The following is a 12,611-nucleotide window of genomic DNA, read 5'->3' on the forward strand; positions in this document are numbered from 1 at the left end:
GTGGATTCAAGGGTTATTTTCATGAGATAGTTTTGTTTCTTGTGGCTTTCCACCAGCATCAGAAGCATTACAATGACCTAACCTAGAACATGGGCTAACAACGTTAAGGGAGAACTTTATAGTCACCTTAACCTTAACCCCACTAGGGTCCTAACAGTATATCAGTCCATAGGCACCATGGAAACCAACTTCATGCCCCCAATGATTTCAAACTCAAGACGTTAATCCCAGCCCGAACAAACCACATGGGAGTAACTTTTTGTCACAAGACCACGTACTAGTAATAAAGTAGTTATGCATTCTTGCTCTTACCATAGTGTTAATCGTATTACAAGAATTTGATCAGTGATCCATTGTGTGAATGATTAATAACAATGGTCCAAGAGTATAAAAATACAAATTTAAACTCCAAGAGAGTGACATACTCATCAGACAGAAAGAAAAAAGAAGGGGAGTGGAAAACTAGTATACAAACAGGAATCAGCACCCAAACCTCCTGCTTGGCCAAGTCTACAACCACATGAAATTTATCATCTTCTAATAAAAAGATAATTTAATAAGAAAGCAGAAGACAATCATGTTAAAGTGGAAAACAATATATAAAATTAGAATTTGGAAAAAGGTCAAACCTGAAACTAAATATGCACAAAAACTAGAACTACACTTCCACTGAAACCATCTATTCTATAGCCTCAGAATGTTCAATAAATATACCAAAAGAGCATGGAAGAAAACCAACTCAACAGTGGTGTACCAAATATATGTGTCAGATTTCCCCTAAATCGTGCTGACATCAAGCTTCATTTGGTAATGCGCTATCAAAATACATTTTTCAAAGTACTTTTTAGCTACAGATTTTCCAAATAAAACCCCATTTTCAAAAATGGGAGACATAAGTTGTATCAAACGGGCACCAAGTCATTCAAGAAGAGCTCACTTGAATGGTAACAACCTCTGCTTGAAAAACTTTGAACTCCCACTAGTGGAACTAATATAGTTTGGCTGGCTGTGGCATTCCACTTCTCATCATCGTGGAAAACTCCTCGTAGTTGATCCTCCCATCCTATTGGAGCAGAGAACATCAGTACCAATAATCTTTAAATGAGAGTTCTAGATGCTTAAATTAAAAACAACTTACATTATCTGTATCCACCTCAGAAATAATTTCTTTGATGCTTGCTTCATCACCCATTCCGTACTCCTTCATAGCTGCCTCTAACTCATCTCTCGTAATATACCTATTTACAGTCAAGAATTGCATCACCTTGAGTCTCCTAATCTTTAAGATTTTTAACTTATAAAAAAAATACTTTATAACTTAATTGACCTAGGCAATTTGAAATACTGAGTAAACAGGCCTCACAGTTCAGCAGATTTGGTGGACCAAGGTGGTTCACTAGATTTGGTGAATCAATGTTACCTCACAGATATCTTTAATTCAAAAAATACTTTACAACTTAATCGACCTAGGCAATTTGAAATATTAAGTAAACAGGCCTCACAGTTCAGCAGATTTGGTGGACCAAGGTGGTTCACTAGATTTGGTGAACCAATGTTACCTCACAGATATCTTTAATTCAAAAAATACTTCACAACTTAATTGACCTAGGCAATTTGAAATATTAAGTAAACAGGCCTCACAGTTCAGCAGATTTGGTGGATCAATGGTGGTTCACTAGATTTGGTGAACCAATGTTACCTCACAGATATCATTAATTCAAAAAATACTTTATAACTTTATTGACCCAGGCAATTTGAAATATTTAGTACACAGGCCTCACAGTTCAGCAGATTTGGTGGACCGACGTGGTTCACTAGATTTGGTGAACCAATGTTACCTCACAGATATCATTTATTCAAAAAATACTTTATAACTTTATTGACCTAGGCAATTTGAAATATTTAGTAAACAGGCCTCACAGTTCAGCAGATTTTGGTGGACCGACGGTGGTTCACTAGATTTGGTAAACCAATGTTACCTCACAGATATCATTAATTCAAAAAATACTTTATAACTTAATTGAACTAGGCATTTTGAAATATTGAGAAAACAGGCCTCAAAGTTCAGCAGATTTGGTGGACCGATGGTGGTTCACTAGATTTGGTAAACCAATGTTACCTCACAGATAACATTAATTCGAAAAATACTTTACAACTTAATTGACCTAGGCAATTTGAAATATTGAGCAAACAGGCCTCACAGTTCAGTAGATACGGAGGACCAATGGTGGTTCACTAGATTTGGTGAACCAATGTTACCTCACAGATATCATTAATTCAAAACAGAAAAAGTGTAACGATCATGCATGCAACTCAAATAATTCTACCTCAACACGTCAGTAAATAATATAGAAGAAGATGAATAAGAAGACAAAACAGATATAACCCCATATAACAAAGTCACTCCAGTTTATTATCATAAATTAAATGACAACTCTTAGTCAATACCAAAATATAAATAAACTTTAGAAAAAGTTTATTAAGGTTCTGCATGTAAAATCAAGAAGTTGAAAATTGATGAAAAGCAAGAAATTCTGTAAAAGATCAATAATATTATGGATAATATTAACACAGGAAGATTGTGAACTCACCCACTGCTATCCTTATCAAAATACTGAAATGCTTTGTATAGGTGATCATCTCTTTCTAGTCTGTGTCTATGCATTGTAGCAGAGATAAATTCAATGTAGTCAATCGTTCCATCTCCATCTACATCAGCCTGAAATCCAAGACATAAAGAAAGAACCAGCCTGCCAGCTGAGTATGACATGCAAGGTATATAATCATCTATCAACAGAAATAGTTCATATGGGGTCCACAGTTACTTACAGCTTCCATGAGTTGCTTGACTTCTACCTCTGACAGTCGTGAACCCATCCGAGCCAAACCTGTCTTCAGTTCTTCGTAAGTGATTGTACCACTGTTGTCAGTGTCCATGTTTATGAACATTGCTTTAAGACCTTTAATTTCTTCTTCAGATAGACTTTGTGCTATGACCTAGGGAATTTTGAGGCTGTTAGAATACAATGAAAGCAAAAGACCATCTAGAACCATGACACTAAAAGAGGGAAAAATTCTTGGTATCTGGGCAATTATCAAAAATTGGATCTTTCTAGTGCAGCGGAATAATGCAGGAAGGGCCATATCTTTTGCAAGGTAATCCCATCCAATTAATAAACAGTATTTATTATTAATACTTGCTGGGTTTCATTTCTTGAACAGTAAGATTATTCAACTGAGGCAATTTCATATATTTTGTATATGAGAATCACCAAATTAGACACTCCAATCACCTCTCTAAGAGTAATTGACAACCATTATATAATATTCAAGGGCAACTTAGAACAATTTTTATCATTTGACAATAGGATCTTGTGAGCACAATTTGATAATTTACCTTTAGTGCCAGTTTCTTGAGCTTATTCATTGCCCTAAATTGCTTCATTCTCAAGAGCACTGCACCATCTATTGGCTTGTCTGATGCTTGCCCACCTTTAATCCATGGATGCTCTAAGCATACAGAATACCAAAATTTTAGTCAGAAGCACAGGAGCATTACAACAAAAGCTAGGTGTATTATGAGCAATGCAACTAGATGACATGAATTAATATTATTTGATTAATTGATGAGTAAAAACCACAACCTGAAACCGGAAATTAGGTTTTATCTTATGTTGTTTCCCTTACATTGGTTTCTGTTTAACAACTGAAAATTTGAGACAATATTTGATTTCTTATGTGGAAGAAATTCAACTGGGAGGGGAGGACCAGTGGCATTGCGCAGCTCCTTTCTTTTTTGAATAAGTAGCAGCAAATGGATGCCCATTTTCTAACTAAACCCTTTATTGCCAGAAAAAGTCATTTCTATGTTATAATATAGCCGGTAAATGAAAAAGATTTCATTTGATGGACATAAAACACAATTTAAATAGTTTACTTAAAACTCATCCTTGAAGGGAATTGAACAACCATGGCAAAATATCTCTAGATTACAATACAATGACTTAAGCTTTTCTTAGATTTAACTTTTTATTGCCAATGAGAAAAAGGGGGGATTTAATACCAAGAACTTGTGCGGCAGTGATTCGCTTTTTTGGGTCCTTTGTCAGCATCTTCCTGATTAGATCTTTTGCACTCTCTGAAATCAACGGCCATGGTTCACTTTTAAAGTCAAGTTCTCCTTGCAGTACAGCATCAAATATTCCCTTTTCATTTTCTGCAACATAATTTGAGCTATGTATCTTACTCCACATTGTTAATTTGAGGGACTATATATATAATATATTCCAGAACATATAACATCCAAGAAAAGATTGTTGATTTTTTGTTACCTGCCCAAAATGGAGGTACACCACTAAGAAGAATGTACAAGATAACTCCAGCACTCCAAATATCTATTTCCTTTCCATAATTACGCTGCAATACTTCAGGAGCAACATAATAAGCACTGCCTACTATATCATGATACACCTTTCCTGAGATGAGTTTGAATAAAATAAAGGTCAAATGCCAGTGTACAATTTCTTTGCTATGATTGAACAATAAGGTGGAGGAAACATCAAGACAAGTCCAATTGATCAAGAACAACAGATGCCATAGATATCACAATGAACCAACAACTTTATAAGCAGAGTTAGTATTCAGTTACAAACTGCACTTTGGGGCCACATAGACATAGAATCAATTCTCTCTGTTAGCATGACATCTTTACCAATTACTCAAATGCTATTCTTTCATATGATACGTGTTTTAACACTTTTTACTTATTAAAAGGCATCTTGACATCAAATTACAACTTTCCCACAAAAGTACCATGCAACAAGAAGTTAAAAGTAACATAATTGAATACTATAGAGCATAAGCACAGTAAACGGGTCAATCACATTGGCCTCACAATTCATATGAAACGGATTGCTGAAGAATTGAATTTCTCACTGACTACATAGTACATACCATTGACTAGCCTAGATGGTGAATCAAGTGACAAACCAATTACTCAAATTCTATTCTGTCATATGATACGTGTTTTAACACTTTTTACTTATTAAAAGGCATCTTAAAATCAAATTACAACTTTCCCACAAAAGTACCATGCAACAAGAAGTTAAAAGTAACATAATTGAGTACTATAGAGCATAAGCACAGTAAAAGGGTCAATCACATTGGCCTCACAATTCATATGAAACGGATTGCTGAAGAATTGAATTTCTCACTGACTACATAGCACATACCATTGACTAGCCTAGATGGTGAATCAAGTGACAAACCAATTACTCAAATTCTATTCTGTCATATGATACGTGTTTTAACACTTTTTACTTATTAAAAGGCATCTTAAAATCAAACTACAACTTTCCCACAAAAGTACCATGCAACAAGAAGTTAAAAGTAACATAATTGAATACTATAGAGCATAAGCACAGTAAAAGGGTCAATCACATTGGCCTCACAATTCATATGAAACGGATTGCTGAAGAATTGAATTTCTCACTGACTACATAGTACATACCATTGACTAGCCTAGATGGTGAATCAAGTGACAAACCAATACATTCAAACACTAAATTCAAAAACTAGAACAGTGTTAAAGGAACCAAAAAAAAGAAAGTATGAAACAGGATAAAGAAATCACCTTCCTCAATGAAGACAGACAACCCAAAATCGGTTGCTTTCAACATAGCCCCTTCATCCTTAGTAGACAGCAAGAAATTCTCAGGCTTAAGATCACGATGCATCACACCCATGAAATGGCAAACATTGACCACATTAACAATGGCCCTACAAATACCTGAGGCAGCCTTCTCAGAATACTGGCCTTGTGCTATTATCCTATCAAAAAGCTCACCCCCAGCACAAAGCTCCATCACAAGGTGCACAGAGTACCTATCCTCATAAGCACCCCTGAATTCCACAATGTTTGGCTGACCAGACATGTGCTGCATAATCTGAACCTCTCTCTTCATATCATCCCTGTCGCTCTTGGACACAAGCTTACGTTTCAGAATGGATTTGCAGGCATAAGTACGACCAGTTGAGTTCTCAGTGCACAAATATGTGATGCCAAATTGACCTCTACCCAGTTCTTTTCCAAGTGTATAGTACTCTTTAATGTCATCAAAGGGCCTGCCTAGAATGGAGTCTGGTTTCTGCATAGCTATAATGTTTTTGGGTGCAGGTTTTGCTGAACTAGGATTTGGTGGCTGTGGCTTTATCTGATGATATGATTGCTGTTGCTGTTGCTGTTGCTGTTGCTGTTGCTGTTGTTGATGGTGGTGGTGGTGGTGGTGGTGGTGCCTAGGTTGTGTGGTTTGAGTTTGAGGGGCTGAGACTTTATTATGAGACACAAAAGCTGGTTGGGCTAGGTAATTTTGGACATTTGATCCATACCCATTGATTACATCTGGGTTTGGAGACTTTCTCTTGCTAGAACAGCAACCCATTATTTCTGATCTATTATAGATAGTACTGATATAGCACTAAAGTTCAAAACTTTATGAGAAACCCCACTTTGGGTGATGGGATTCCAAAGCAATGAGTGTAGGGAATGGATGAACAAGGCCAAGGAATTAAAGGAAGATACAGATCAAAGTATCGGGTCTATGTAAAGATAGAAACTTTTGTCTATTTATAAAAAGTAACAAAAGATACTTAGCACTTTGCAGAAATTTTGTCAGAGCCAACACTTTCGCTATATTGCCTTATATACTGACCGAAATGAAAGCTGAATTCTTTTGCTCAAAAAAAAAAAGAAAAAAAAAAATGAAAGCTGAATTCCTAGAGAATAAAGTAAAGAGTATATCCCAAAACCCAAATAGCACACTTGTTGCTTGTTGTTTCTAGTATTTTCTAATTTCTCAGTGTTTTTGAGACTTGAGTACTTTGTGAGCTGTGTCAGAATAAAAATGAGCGAAGATTTTGGGTAATCAAAGAAAAACGTGTCAAACTAATCTACAAAATTGTCACCTTTCTTTTAAGAATTAAATCAATTGTCTTTTCTTTTCTCTTTTTGTCTTTTAAAAAAAATTTATTTTGCAAAATTAGTTCAAGAAATAAATTAATAAAAAAAGTAATCATCTTCTTTAACAAAGCATTAGTAACAAATAAAAAGAAGGTCTTTGTTTTTTTGGATGAACTAAAAGGAAAGTCTTTGTTGGAGAAGAGGGAATCACCAGGGGAATTGATGATGCTTTACTAATTTATATTTTATTCATTTATTAATAGGCTGTATTTGACAAGATAGCTCAGCAATATGGGCTGGATACATTCTTTCTTTCTTTGTTTTTGGAAACCGAGGTCACTTAGTTCATTAAAAAAAATTGAGATAAGGGTCTTACACTCTTACTATAATTTTCTTTCATGATTATGAAATAAAAAAATATATATAATAGGAAAATTTTGTAATTATTGTTGTATTATATATATATATATATATTTATATTAATTTGTTTAAATCTAATAAGAAACTCTTTTTTATGATGGCTAAAGATTTCGGGTCATTTGGTAATGTTGTTCTAGTAACGTTGTTTGTATTTTTTGAAAATACACGTTGGTGAAAAATGTGTAGAAATACATGTAATGTTATTTAAAAACTAAAAATATGTGTTTAAACACAGGTACTAAACAGCCTCCTTAACTTATTATGTGACGATAATTATAAACGCTAATTATGTATATTAATTATTATATCTTTATATTTATTTTTTATTGAGAAAAAGGTGATACATAACAAGTAATCTAAAGAAAAATTTGAGGATACCTATTTTTTAAGATATACTCTTCCTTTTATATACATATAAAAGAGTCCAAATCTTCTGTCCCACTTTTCTTGCTCCACTCTATACTCCACTAATAAAAACTTACCACGTGTTTACCTAATTAATTAAATACTACTATTAATTAATAACAATGGCATTAATAAGTCAATAATGATGGTATTTAATTAATTAGTTGAACACGTAGTAAGTTTTTATTGGTGAAGTATAGAGTGAAGCAGGAAAAGTGAGACAGAAGATTTGGACTCCATATAAAAGGATAAAGTTTCTGATCTTTAAAGGTTTTTCTTTAAAGGATAAAGCTTTTGTGCCATATATATAGAGTGCTTAGAGTTATTGTTGTGTGAAATTCAAGTAATCAAATCAAACCTCATCCATTCCTATGAGTGACGTTAGTCCAGCCATGGCTTAGTGGACAAGGTAGCCCACCAAACCAATCCTCTTTCAACATGGATGCCACGAAAACAACACTCACTGTCTTTGCGTGGCCTCGCAACTCACCACCATACATTGAGAAACTCCTGGCCAAATTCCAGGTACTGTTAACTTAAATAAAGGAAAACCATGTCGACACCTATATATTATTTATTGGTGAAGCTTAGAAAGTCCAAACTCAAAGTTTATTTTTTGTTTTTTTTTTTTATGTTTTATAGAATTTTAATCTCTGTTTTCATCAGATTAAGACACAAATCGGTTTTTGGCATAAGTAAAGACTGAATTTCAGATTTTTTATTCAACTATTAGAGACTTTACTAGTTAAACTAACTGGAATCAACGTGAGGCTTTAAATATTAAAGATAAATAAATAAATCAATAACAAAGTTGTATATTGTAAGAACTATAGATAGGTGATAATGTTGATCTTTATCAAGGCAGATATGAACCCCTCGGGATCTAATCAATTGCATGACGAGAAAAGGACATTATGGCCAGTTTGATGGCGAACATTGTGGCCATTGTTGATTGTTGAGATCTTTTTTCTTTTGACAACCATTGATGAATTATGATAATCCAAATAGAATAAGGACAATTAATGATCACTGAATATCATTTTCCTGATTATTGGTAAGCTACTAAAAAGTCTGTTTCCTTTTGTTTTCAGCTGCCGTCTCTATGTCCTAGAAAACCTTATCATTTATGAAGTCTCGTGACTAGGCCTTTTTTTTTTTTTTTTTTTTTTTTGTTCTACTTCTTCTTAAGGTGTTTAGAGCATGGTTTTTAAATCCGGATCGGACCGGACCGTACGGTCCGACCTGATTAATCATGAACCGTTCATCAAAACGGTTTTTTATGCATTAAAACCGGATATATAGAAAATATGAGAGAACCGCTTGAACCGAGGTCTGACTTGAAAAACCGTTCAAACCGTAGGCCGGTCCGACCGTAAGACGTCAGTGAAATTTGATTTTCCGATCTGAAATTCTGGCATGAATCTGAAGTGAAAAAAAATAAAAATAAAAAGAAAGAGAGAAACTGATAAAGAAGATCCGAAGATAAAGCAAGAAATTTAAGGAGCACCGATTTATGGCATGATGAGATTAAAAAAAAAAAAATAGAGGAGCGCAGTTGCAGACGTGACTCGCGAGGAGGAAGAAAGAGAGGAGGACTGTAGGAGTACTGAACTGAAAGGCTAATGCTAGTTAACTGTGTAAGAAGGAAATAAAGCTTCACAAAGTAAAAAGTAAAAAAGCATTGGGAATAGATAAATTAGAAATCACGTGGGTGGAGACAGAATGGATGAGTGAATTTAAATTTGAAAAGGAACCTTCTTGTTCCTATTTTGCAAAATGCAAATACTCAAATCTCACTTTACTAATTTATTTCCTATTTTTACGTGTGGCACTGTTTTATGTTCAACACTAGAACATACTCGGACTGGCTACACTAAGCCGAGGTGGCACTAAGCATGTCTATTTGTTTGAGCACACCTGCAAACTTTTATCATGCTATATATATTTCTACCTCTCTCTCAAAAAAAAAGTTTACATTTGAGTTTTTTTTTTACTTTAGTCTTTTTTTTTTTTAATAATAAATCTCATCATCTCTCCTCTTATTTGGACTTTTTTTTTTTAAACATTATAGTTAATTCATTAATTTATATAATTTAGGTATAATAAGAATAAACAATAAAATTTATTTTAAAGTTTGTTTCAATTTTTAAAAATATTTTAGTCAATTTTATTAATATTTATGGATTTAATACCTTTATTTTTATTTTTATTAATTATTAAATTAATTATGACATCATCACGGTTCGACTTCGGTTCAATCTCGATTTGACCTCAAAAACATTGAATCTCTGTTTTTTACGGTTCAATGAACGGTCCGGATTTCAAAACCTTGGTCTAGAGCATTCCAAGTATACGGCTATTCCTCACGTGTGTAAACGTAAGCCCAACTATCCTCTTGCATTCATACTTGGTAAATATTGGGAAAATTTTCTTAAAAGATGACATTAAGGTTGCGTTTGGATTGAAATAAAAAATTAAAATTATTTCACTATTCAGTTTATTTTTGTTACTATTCATAGGCCTTACTGTACTTTTTGGCACTATTTATAGGCCTCACTGTACTATTTCAATTAACTTTTACCTTATCTATAGTATTTTCAACAATAATTCCCACTGCACTTTTTGCAAGATTGTCAAAATCAGAGTCCTACGTAGGATCATTGAAGGTAGGTGAAATCGTAGTTCGTAAGATTGGATCATGAATCGTAAGATCCTACATATTTTTAGATTTAAAGTAAAAAACACATTGATAATTATTTTGTATGTTGAATAATCACGTAAATTATAAATTCATCCATAAAAAAAAATAAAAAATAAAAAATAAAAAAAACTTAGATTTACATCATATGATGTAATTTGCATGTCATATATCGCTAAATTTATACTAACGAAACAAATATATTTAATTTTTTACCTAATGTATCTAAAAAGTTCAATAAATGTTTAATTAGCAACCAAATACCAAAATATTTATCAAAACAAATGGAAAATATTTTCCAAGTTCTAAGTTCCAAGTTTGAAATCCAAAATAAGTTAGCAAACGGAAATTAGCTAACTACAATATGAAATCCAAAAAGCAAGATGAATATTAAGGTGAAGTGAACATTTAATTATTCCCATTCTAAGGTTCTTATAACCACTGTCCTAAATTCCTAATCATCATCATCCATGCAGACATTATATATTTGTATACTAGAACTGTAAAAAACATCAAGATATTATTTCACACTCAATTATTCAAGTTATACCACTCAGTAACAATTAAAGAGCATGCTAAAAAAAATCAATCAATCAATATACAAATACAAGAATAACTAATAAAATTATATATAAAAAAATATTTTAGTAATATTAATTAGTATATTGATCAAACAAATTTAACAATATTATACCTTAAAAGGTAGCAAAGCCAACATCAAATTCTTCATTTAGAAATGATGAAGCATTATTTCATTTTGATTACAAATGAATTAGAAACTAGAAAACATTTGCTTAGGTTGATTTAATTTTATAAAATAAAAAATAAAAAGTCATACTATCACAACATAAAAAATAAAAAATAAAAAAACCCTTAAAGCTTCATCAAAACAAAAAATTTATCCCATAAAAAAAATTATGTTTTTGGTAGGATTGGTAGGATCCCATACGATCCTATAATCCTACGATCTTACCATTTTTGCAATCCTAAACGTTTTGGTGAGGTGGGATCATAAAATCGTGCGATCCTACTATCCAGATCGCGATTTTGACAACCATGACTTTTGACACTATTCATGGGTCCTAATGTATTATTTCAGCTAACTTTTACCTTTATCTATATTACTTTTAGTAAAAAAATTTTAATTTTAACAAAATAAGCGGATCCCAAACAGACCCTTAGATGCTGACTAAAGGTTTTAAACTCAAGTAGACTATACCTTCCTCTCACATAAAGGTAAATTCTACATATATATCTTGTATATAAAATCCCTATTTATATGAGAGGAGACGGTAATTCACCAATAATTTCTCCAAGAGAGAGAGGAGAGATTATATATACATAAAAAATATGACAATTAATCTAGCAATTTGTCATCAAATAAAAGAACTATGATTGAATCTCACCTACCCAAAAAAAAAAAAGAAAAAAAAATGAGAGTTTATATAGAAGTAATAAAAAAAAATATAAATATATATATCAATTAAGGGAGTAACAGATAATTAGACTTTATATAGATTACAATGTTAAGGATCTATAGTCGACTCCAAAATTTAGAATGGAATTACGACTTATTGCTGTTATTTCTTTTTTGGCTTTTTATAGGTAGATAGTGGGGGAGGATTAGAGGAGGAAGGTGAGATTTGAACCATACATCACAATGAATATAGCAATATTTATTACATATACCCACTTACACACACCGTACTTACATATCATTTTTGTATAAAAATTGCGACTTAAAGTCACAATTTCAATTAAAAAAAAAAAAAAAGTGCATTCGTATAAACAAGTGTGTATAAGATACATTTCCCAAAGAATATCATCAATGTTGGACTTGTTGGAAAAATAGTATGGAGTGAATAAGAAATTGATATTTTCTATATTCACTTTAAGATGTTATTAAATGTGGTAAAAATCCCAAGTCCCATATAGAAAAGGAAAGAAATAATATATGAGTTTATATGCTCATGAGTTGGACATTGGGTTGGGCCTTTGGCATATGTGGATTGGGCCTACTTGTCTAAATAATAATATTTTATTATTTTAATTTTTGAGTTAGTTCGTCTGTGCATAACAGTTATTAGTGAAACAGAGTGTTTGTTCAGTAACGTATAATAATTCATAGTC

At 32.6% G+C, this 12,611-nt stretch overlaps 1 protein-coding gene across 1 annotated transcript; it reads right to left on the reverse strand.

Moving 5' to 3' along the window:
• Positions 1 to 580: 580 nt before the first annotated feature.
• On the reverse strand, positions 581 to 6,864 carry LOC115989695 (calcium-dependent protein kinase 21-like). The gene is made up of 8 exons (XM_031113512.1): positions 5,633 to 6,864; positions 4,332 to 4,475; positions 4,064 to 4,216; positions 3,398 to 3,510; positions 2,830 to 2,997; positions 2,592 to 2,719; positions 1,139 to 1,238; positions 581 to 1,063 (listed from the first exon to the last, which is right to left on the reverse strand). Exons 1-8 carry the CDS (start codon positions 6,438 to 6,440, stop codon positions 989 to 991), a joined length of 1,689 nt encoding a protein of 562 aa, XP_030969372.1. The 5' UTR covers positions 6,441 to 6,864; the 3' UTR covers positions 581 to 988.
• Between the last annotated feature and the right edge of the window lie 5,747 nt (positions 6,865 to 12,611).

The sequence above is a fragment of the Quercus lobata genome, chromosome 5, assembly GCF_001633185.2.
Source record: "Quercus lobata isolate SW786 chromosome 5, ValleyOak3.0 Primary Assembly, whole genome shotgun sequence".
NCBI classification, from domain to species: Eukaryota; Viridiplantae; Streptophyta; class Magnoliopsida; order Fagales; family Fagaceae; genus Quercus; species Quercus lobata.